Below are 10586 nucleotides of genomic sequence, written 5' to 3'. Positions count from 1 at the left end.
TCTTTTTTTTAACTATCGCAAAAAATTTGGAAAATCGCAACAACAACTGTAGACTATCGCAACGAATTTAGAAAATCGCAACGACATTGTAGACTATCGCAATGCGAAATGGAAAATCGTAACGCGAAATGAAAAATCGCAACGCGAAATGAAAAATCGTAACGCGAAATGAAAAATCGCAATGCGATTTTCAACTATCGCAACGCGAAATGGAAAATCGCAATGCAATTTCCAACTATCGCAACGCGAAATGCAACGCGAATTTACGATAGTGGAGATCACAATGCGAATTAGAGATCGTATTGCGATTTTGTTGGTCATTTTTGCAAATCCAAAAAAAGTTGGTCAAAATCGTATATTATCTGGGATTTTTGGTCACTAAAGTTAGTTTCTCTAAAAGAAAATATAGTACACTACCATCCACTACTGGATCAATCCACCTTTCTTCAGTTCTGATAAAAAGCCTCCTTTCCTGTTATCTGTTGTAAATACAATGCGTTGATAAGAAACACACACGTCAAACAAAATATTCAATTTGCAGATTCACATCACTATTTCCTCTTATCAGTATTTATAAGTAACCAGAAATTCTCCCTCGGAACAACAGGAGAACACTAGAGGCAAAATTTAAGCACCAGACGCTCTTCTCAATGCCAAGAAAGTACTCATCTTATGTCATGAAACGGAAACTATTTGGCAATCCTAAAGCATAAACTAGATGGTCCAAAATTTTCAAAATCAGAAGGATGAGATTATCATACCAGCGCATTTAGTGGCTGAGAGTTTCAAAACTAGGCTAGACTGTTAGCTTTTCAAAACCAGGAAATCCACCTCATCAGAGCTTTCCTCATAAATTACAAAACCTGAATCTTGATACTCCTCATTACCGCTACCCTGATCACTATTGTAACTGCTCTCTAATGAACTCGTAAGCATTGTACCATCAGAAGTATGATCACTCTGCTGGAATGGCAGGCTAAGCTCACTGTTAATATCACTATCAATCATGTGGTCTATGTCAAGGAAGCTGCAAAAGCCAAGAAAAACAAGTCAAAATGCATAATTCCTTCCCTAGCAACTTCCCATTTTCTTAACTTAAAATGTTTGTTCTAGGGTTGAAAATAGCAAGAAAAATAATGCGACCACTAAATAAGTACAATGGTAAACCATACCAGCCTTCTGATGGAAACTCGGCCAGCACGCAAACATCAGGTCTTACTTCCGAAACCTGCTTCAAAGGAATAAACCTACAGAATATACGACGACATTAGATGTTAGTAAAAGATAAAGCAACGTCAACAGTTTAGAATAACTCACAAAGGATTTATTTACCTGGAGTTGTAAGATCTCTGATACCAGTCATCTTCCGAAGCTAAACCTTCCCTATTAGATATGTCCTATAAATGAAAGGAAGCACAGTCAAAAGTGGAATCACCAAAAAATAAGTCCTATGAAATGATATTTACAAATGAACTTCACTCACAAGATGTTTAAGGAACTTAAAATCTCCTTCAATAACAGCTGTCAAAAACCGAGCAACTTCCATCTGTGTGAGAATTAAAAGTCAGACAGGAGAGAGAGGTGTTTTCTGTAGGAGGTGCTTATTTAGACCTCACCTCTCTGAGATGCATGCAGTCACTCAATATTAAAACCTCTAGTAAATTTCCACCACTGCCATTTCCCAAATTCCTGATCAGAGAGAGAGAGAGAGAGAGAACTTCTGAGTAGTGTGTAAAAATGAGTGTTGAAAAAAATTGGACTTCAAAAGAAACTCGTAGATATGGTTGACAAGAGCTGAATAACCTCAAAAAGGTTCCGGTGATTGAGTATGATGTTGAAAAATCAGCATATTTAAGTTTACGGAATCCCTGCAAGTGATGAGACCACTGTTCAGTGTAGTATAATAAAAAGAATCACCATTCTTCCAGAACAACAACATATTTAATGCAAAGTTGCAAACCCGCCATTCCTAAATACTTTCAAACCATTGATACCATGTATCAACCATTGAACCTTGTCAAGAAACCAACTTAGAATTTCTAATTTTATTCTGAAAAGTTGATTATGTCTCTATTAAAAAAATTACAATATGAATTGAATGCAAGTAAAAAAATTTCAAGACATGAGATATTTTCAAGAAAGAGAAAAAATAGCAAAAAGGACATGAATCAAGTATCATGAAACCCTGTCCCACTATCAACTTATACATAAGATTTTAAATGTCAGGCAAGATTTCATTCCATTAAGCATGCTCTTGCAGTGCAAATCAAAACAGAAATAATTTTAAACAACATTAAATGAGTGCATACCTTAACGAGTATGCATACTTTATAATCATGCAGTTTAAAGCCTCTCAGTGACAAAGAAGAAAGATTAGGACAATTGTTCACCAGCTCAAAACATGTCGGCGATTTCAAGCTTTCATCCCCTCCTGCATTATCATAACACTTTAAGAAGACATATTGAGCATTTTTGAAAAGAAAAACTCACGAGGAAACTTAGTACCTGTTTTGGAAGACTCAAAGAATAAACGCTCTATGAAGTGACAATTTGAGCTCACTGACATCAAGGTTTGCCTCAGTTCAACATGACTGCATCAAAAGGAGGGACGACAAACAACTTAGAAGGTTGAATGGGAAAAACAGCAGCTCCTCTGCTAAACCAATTACTATCTAAATCGGTTTGTCATCACGAACTGCACATTAGGCTGCGTTAAGAACTGAAATGATTTAGACAACAAAAGAGTGATTTTACTTATTTATGAATATCTGTATACTGATTTATAATCATGCACTTGCAAAACAGGGTCTCTGTGAGTTTTTAAATTTTACCAATAGTTCTGTATTAATAAACAACTTTTAAGCTTTTACTGCTCATAACATCATCCAACTGCTATAGTTTTCTGCAAAATCGTGGACTGAAAGAAAAGAAAAGGAAAAGCAAGATGGGTTGTGTTGGCAAGAAAGAAAAGTACTGAACCCAGCTTAAATAAGGAAACTCACAGGCCAACAATTTCCAAATCAAGTAAAGAAGGGCATGCTGCTAATGCCACACAAAGTGATGCATTGTCCATTCTTTCGATATTGTAAAGATGCAACCTCCTCAAAAGAGTCCTTACAGTAGGAAAAAAGCAACTAATAAGAAAAAATTGTTACACATTATTGATTCTAAACAAGTAGTTAATGCATTGAACCATACCCAATGGCTCCATTGTCCCCACTTAAAGGAAACAAGCATGTTCTTGTAAGAATGGATGATTCCTTTCCTTGCCTGGTCCTTTTATCAGGCCATGAAAAGTTGGATACATCTACAGAGCTCCTGATGGTATAAATCAATGGTTGACTGGAACCAGGAGACCCAGTTGCCCCAGGTACTATACCGAGCTTAAGAGATCTAAATAACCATTCAAAAGATAAAAATTGCAAATATAAATAAACTAGATAATACTAAGTCGCGCTATTTTTTTTCTGTAACAGATATAGTATAAAGCAACTGGCAAAAACAAACTTTTAGTTACTAATAAGGAACTTCCTAAATAATACACACACACACACAAGAGAGCTTGTTATTAATAATTTCACAACGCATAAGGCAATTCAAGCATTGAACATAGTTAAGGCAGGGAAATTAAATGCTGAATTGTGATAGCGAAAACAGAAAGCAAATCTTACCGGAGTGATTTTCCAGCTCTTTGGATCATGGTGGAAACAACGGCATTATTAACCTTGGGCACGACAGTAGTTAGTTCAATATTGGCATAGCACAAAGGATCCATGGCACACTTGTTAAACATCGAACAAGTTGCCGCGGCGTAGCAAAGACTCTGCGAATCAAGCATCGAAAACACCTGCAATAATGATAATAATAACAATAACACATCACAAAAGGGGAAAACAAATAATAATAAAATCAAACCCTTCAATCAGAATAGAAGCATTACCTTGATGGTGAGATCAGTAGGGAGGACCCAAGCGACGGAGTTATGAAGCGAAGCACGTTTCCGAGCGGAGCGATTGGATGCACGGAGAAGGAGGCAACCTAGGTTGTGAGCGCGATCGATTAGAAGCGATTGATCGGCGTCGGAAGGGGAGGAATCGAGGAGGCGGTCGAAGGAAAGGTCGAGGGAAATAGGAAGGGAGGAATCGGCGAAGGAAAGGAAAGAGAGGAGGAGATGGTCCATTCGAGAGAAATGAAAAGGAAGCCTGGGGTTTTGAGACGAAGAAGAAGAAGAAGAGCAAGGGCGTTTGGCCATGGAGGTGGAGGAATTAGTTTGCGTAGGAGGGCGGAGGAGGGTGGAGGATGGTATCCATAGCGGGTGGTGCTGGATGCGGGAAGGATGAGTTAGTGTTGGGTGAATTTTTATTTCATTTTTATTGTACGGAATGTTAAATTCACTGACACGTTGCGTGTACGTGGAAGGATTTCTGGGTTTTCACGATTTTTTTTGGGTCTTCGATGTATGATTGTGTGTGTTTGTATTAGGCGGAACTTTAATCATTGTTTAATATAATATTTGCATTGTAAAATTGCACTTTTAGTCCCTTTACTATACTTGAACTTAATAAATTTACCACTTCTATTCTAGCATCTTTCAAATAGTTAAAATAAATAAATATTACTAATTAGAAGGATAAATTATAATTATACTCATTGAATTTTTAGGATATCTTTTATTTTTTATTAATTTTTAAACCCAATAAAATATAAGAACTACAATCAAATAATGTATTATCATATTTTGATCCATGTAGTCCTCATATTTTTTTAGGGTAAATTACATGTTTACTCACTAAATTTTATTCTATCTCTTATTTCACTTACTACACTTTTATTTTTTTCAATTTACTCACTAAACTTTAGACATTAAATTTTTTTACTCATTGACATGGATTATTTTATTATTTTTCTCATATGACATGTCATATTTTATTAATACTTTTAATAATGATTAATATAAAAATAAATTTTAAAATTATAATTATACCCTTAAATTATAACTAAATTTTTGAATTGTATCCCAAAATCTAAACCCAAATTACAACACCACCCATAACCCTTGACAAGTTCATCTTTCCATCGACGATCATCCTCTCACCAGCAATCACCCCAAGCCTGGAAGATAACAAGCATATTATTACAAGCTAATCAACAATATCCACCGACTACAAAATTGTTTGAAACCAAGAATAGAATCCAAAACCAACAGTTCAAATTGCAGCATCAAAGTTGAAAATTTTCATAGGAACCAAGTAAGAGCAAGCAACACAAAGTTGAACAAGAACATGAATGTAAAAGCCATGAAATTTACCTTTGGGTTTTCAAAAATCCCCCTAAAACCATATCCAAATCATACCCAAAACCATGAATCAATAGTGTTACCAAACCATATCCCAACCATACCCAAAACCATGAATCAAAAAAAAAGGAATTAACCATTTAGCAAAGAAATATAAAAAGGAAAAATAAAGAACTTTACCTTCGGGTTTTCAAAAGAGGCAACTCTAGTGATCGGATGACAGATCCGAACGGTGAGAAGTGGCGTTGTGACGAAGGGACCAACATATCTCCATTTGAGCTCCATCCAACGGCTGTCGATGGAGATTGGAGAGAGGGAAGTTCAATTATTTCAGTACAAATTCGTTAACATCGGGGCATTTTTCAACGAAACTAAGGGTGGATTTGTGTTCATGAGGTAAAAAACGTTTGGAATGAAAAGTTTGAAGCTCAATGGCCATCGAAGACCACCGCGATAGCCGCCAACGACGGCTCTAACCCAACGTTGCTGTTGAAGCATGAATGTGAATTTTAGTTTTAGGGTTTTGGGTATATTTTAATATTTTTAAATTTATTTTTTTATTATAACCTAAATAATATTAAAATATTAATAAAAATATGATGTGTCATATGAAAAAATAATAAAATAATTCATGTCAGCTTAGAGTGAGCGAAAGTTTAGTGAGCAAATTAAAAAAATTGAAAGTATGGTGAGTGAAATAGGATATAGTGAAATTTAGTAAGTAAGCGTGTAATTTACCTTTTTTTTCTTTTGAACTTTAAAAATACAAAATAGAAATTATAATTGGGAGGGTGCTCTTGTCTTGAGCGAAAGCTTAAATAGAATCATTCTTTCTTTGTGCATGTCGACATTTTTTATTCTGAATATTTTATAGCATAGATATAAACAGTTGAGTGACTGTTTGCATCAGTCACGGGACACTTTTCGTGTATTTGTTTATTTTTTAAAAATATTATTTTATTGATTAATCAATTATTTAAATGGGTTGGATATTATATAAATAATCTATCTGATTTAGTTATTATTTTTAATCTGCATTATTTTATGTCACACCGTCACCAGCTCATCATTACTCATGTATATTTTTGTAGTAATTTTACAACAACTTTTGATGTTTTTATTTGTTTGTTTAGATAAATTGTTTAAATGGTAGTTCAATTTTTAAAATCTTTATAATTAAGTCATTCGATTTTCAAAATATTATCAATTTAGTCACCGTATTAGAAAATGTTTAAACACTGTTATTTGTTATGAAAAAATGATTTTGTAGACTAAGGAATCAAACCCAGAATCTGATAAACCTCTAATGCACAATCATTACATCTAATCTAAATAGTTTTTATATAATTGCAAATTAACCATTTTAATTTTTTTATTTGAAGAATATAACCATAATTTTAAGTTAATAAATTAAGTGCTTTTTATTTTTTTATAATCTTAATCTAATTAATAAAATTTGTTCATGCATTTTTTTCCTTTCAATAAATATATGTTTTTATTAGGTTGATATATGAATAAAGATGATAATAAAATAAATAAAAACATTGGTATACAAATAGAGTTTATAGTTAATACTACTACCGTGTTATGGATCCTTTATTTTTCATCGCAAATGTATTGCAAGACAAGACAACCTTTGGTGTCCATTTCTTGTATTCTTTTTCTCCGATTTGTCTATTATGTTTCCATTTATTATTAGTAAAGAATATTAGTTAATTTATTACAATCTAATCATAGATTATTATTTGAAAAGTGTTAATAAAAAATAATTTTACAAAAACCTTAAGATAATATGTTCGTATCCAATCTATTAATTGATTAAATCCGGATCGGGTATTGCAAATACGATGGCGGTCCTCCCAACCTAGTTTGCTCCATTCGTAAATGTCAAGATTCGAACCTCTGATTTTGCTTAAGAAAACTAGAGTCTCATCTTACTAGACCAACTGATTATTATATATCATTAATAAATGTATATTCATTATTTTTTAATGATTATTATTATTTAAATATTTTTATACTATTAAAATTATAAATTAATAGATTATTTATAATAGATTAATATGTTATAAATAGTTTACTGGCAATTATGTAATAAATATTTCGGTTTGTTGTGAGAGCTGTGCATTAAAGGATCTCAGTTCTTGGGCTCGGTTCCCAAACTGTAAGGATTTTTGTTTGGGTGGTAAACTTACATGCATCGTCTTAAACGTCTGACCTGAATGGTAATTTAGAGAGTTTAATCTATTATTTTATTTTGACATTAATGATAAATATTGAATTTATAATTGAAGTCATGCAATTAACCTAGATCTCATTTTTAAAATAGATATACCCATATGGTTATTAAAATACATATACCAATATTTATAAGGACATTAACAACTACGACTGCATGTCAAAATGATATAAATATATATTAAAATGAAATAGAATTCCCCATGCCGATCTATTTGATGTTGACACCGGACCGGGCCAAGCGCCTCCCCAACCTTTGAGATGAGCGAAACTTACAAAACATAAGATTGTTTCGGTTGAATTCATAAGATGCAATAATGCGGGCATATGCAAGTTCTGTGAGTCAACATTCTCAGGTATATGATAATGTTACACAATAGCATAGGACATCAATGTTAATGATAACTAGGTTTCCTTCGGAGCAGGCATCAACCTAAGCATGTCCTCTGAACCCCCAGAAACATTCTCTTCTGCAAGTAGTGACTGTAAGTCGCTACCATTGGCCAAGCTATTGAACTCGACTGCTTTTGATGGAAGCGCAGGGTAACGGCGTTGGCAAAATGTCATCAATCTCTTGATTGATTGCAAGTATTTGCGAGTTGTTTCATCGTTCATTATGTGTGCAACACTGTTGGTGTAGATCTTCTCACGAGCTGAACGTTCATGGATACCAACCATAGTGACACCAATTGGCCAGGGTGCATTGCCTATAGCCAACTTGATATATTGGTCCATAGCAGCTAGGTAGTCCCGCTTCATGCAGCACTCAACCACCACCAACAATGCTCGACGGATATCATCTGGAAGAACCTGCAATTACGACACAAGAAGCTATTACTGGGTCTTAAAAATGCAAAGTTATTCGAGCAAAGCCATAAACACACACATGTAAACGTAGACATATATGCTGAGGGGATACCCATGTCATTTAGATCATTCAGAAATAAGGTAACACTTATCTGTTACCAAGTTAACTAAGGTGCATACACAATCAATATACCAGGTACCAAGCTAGCTAAGGTGCATCTGAAATTTAATCGGCCACACTGCACCTTCCCTAGTTTTCATTGCCCTAAAAGCTATAGTTACATGGAGAAATAGAATTATCACAAGTTGCCGAAATAAATAAATTCCCCAGTCATTAAATACAGTGTTAAACCTCAAACTTGAATGCTCTGTGTAAACCAATTTCAAGCAATTACTGGGGATTTAACTTCATAACATCAAGCACAGTATCAGAGATAAACTTGTGGCATCATACTCGAGCAGTATGTAAAAAGAGGCTCGATTATTGAAGAGAAGCCACAGCTTTACTTGGTCACTTCCATTTATCAGCAAAATGGCTCAAGAAGCAACCAGCCAAAACAAAAACTGCAGAGTATGCTTTAGCTTCAAATCAAACTAGAAAGCAGCCAGTAAGTAAAAAACTGCTGTCTCATATGGCATAAGAAACTCCTATCTGATTTGAATAAGATTACTATTGACTGCTATTTAACAAAAATTCCATATACAGTTCTTCATAAGGAATTAATTAACAAGTTCATAACTCTCTTAAGGTATAGAATTGACCAATATTCAGAAAACGAAGAAAAAGAAAGAAACGTCCAGATCTTCTACATGATTTGGTGTTGCTACATTCCAATTTTTATCTTTCTTTCTTCCAAGTCCCTTCCCCGTAGCAGCTATTTTGAACGTCCAAAGATAATAAATCTCAAAATAATGGATGGAAAAGTAGCATTAAGGAATACCAACAGAAAAACTCAATTTATCAGGAATATACTTAGATGGTCCTAAGGAAAATATGAGGATGAATTTTATAACCCTTGGATTACATATGCCAACAAATATTCAGATACCATTTACAACTTTGATAATAAGAATGGCAACCAGAAGCCCTGTACCACTGATCTTGCGGTCATCATCTAATTCTCATTGATTCCAACTTAATTTTAAAGTAAAAGCTTGGTTCTTTTAGATTGAAACCTTATTTCTATCTACTTCCCTAACTCGATAACAGGGAAAAGAAAGATCAGAAATGAAAACAATGTTAATCTTTGAAATCAGGAAAAATGGCGTTACCTTCTTCCTGCAAAACTTGAACAATGGATTCAAGTATCGAGCGCACTGCTTAAATGTGGCGACCATAGCCTTTCCTTTTGCCGTCCTCTTCTCAGCCTCATCCATCTCATCCAGCTCCTGATTCCACTCATTCAACAACTTCTTGAAAAACACCAGAATCTTATCTTCACCACACAACTCATCGAAATTTGCCTTCATTCTTTTCAAGTCCTTATCCATATCGACCCCACTTGACCCACCATCACCACTCAACTCGTCTTCTCCACCGCCTCCTTCCCTGTCCTCTCCTCCGCCCCCTTCTTCCCTATCCTTCCTCTTCCTATCACCCACGATCCCCGTCTTCTGCCGCTTCCGCAGCTCCGCTATGTCTCTCAAGAAATCGTTGGTTTGACCCTCAGTCATATCGCTATCAACCTCGAAAAGTCCGGCTTTCAGGACGTACTTCAACCTGTCTAGCCGAGCCGCGTCATCTTCGCCAAAGAGAGTGATGGGTTGTTTGAGGAAGCGAAGGCGGCGAATGACTTCTTGCTTCGGAAGATCCAGGTTGTCGATGTTTTGCTCATTGGTGAGGGTTTTGGAGGACCCGGCGGTGGAAGCTGCAGTGGTGGATACAGTACTAGAAGTGGAGGGATTCAATTTAGTGGAAGCGTCGTTGGCGGCGGAGGAAGATGTGTTGGATTGACGGCGAGATTTAGCTTCGAGTTCGCGTTTTTCTTGCTCGCGAAGGTTCTGGATCTGCTTTCGCTCAATTTCGGAGCGCTTAAACACGCGCTTCCCGCCGGTTTGCTGAGCTAGGCTTTGCCGCTTCTTGAGAAGTTCTTCTCTGAGAAGATCCATCCAGGGTTTAGATATGGTTATTCTCCAAACCCTGATCTGACTTCCGTAAAAAATATAGAGGATATCGGGGCCGCCGTTTTCTATTTCTTCGCGCTGTTGACTAAAAGATTTGATGAAATTGAAGTCATTGTTTAAG

At 35.4% G+C, this 10586-nt stretch overlaps 1 protein-coding gene and 1 pseudogene across 1 annotated transcript; both read right to left on the bottom strand.

Annotated features, from left to right (window-relative positions):
- Positions 1-352: 352 nt before the first annotated feature.
- LOC120199658 lies at positions 353-4315 on the bottom strand (annotated as a pseudogene).
- A 3509-nt stretch (positions 4316-7824) lies between these two features.
- On the bottom strand, positions 7825-10541 carry LOC120199657 (pre-mRNA-splicing factor 18-like). Its single transcript, XM_039200691.1, has 2 exons — positions 9614-10541; positions 7825-8344 (listed from the first exon to the last, which is right to left on the bottom strand). Exons 1-2 carry the CDS (start codon positions 10448-10450, stop codon positions 7940-7942), a joined length of 1242 nt encoding a protein of 413 aa, XP_039056622.1. The 5' UTR covers positions 10451-10541; the 3' UTR covers positions 7825-7939.
- Positions 10542-10586: the final 45 nt, after the last annotated feature.

Source organism: Hibiscus syriacus, unplaced genomic scaffold, assembly GCF_006381635.1.
Source record: "Hibiscus syriacus cultivar Baekdansim isolate YM2019G1 unplaced genomic scaffold, ASM638163v2 tig00005459_pilon, whole genome shotgun sequence".
Classification (NCBI taxonomy): Eukaryota; Viridiplantae; Streptophyta; class Magnoliopsida; order Malvales; family Malvaceae; genus Hibiscus; species Hibiscus syriacus.
This window is presented reverse-complemented; position numbering and strand designations above follow the sequence as displayed.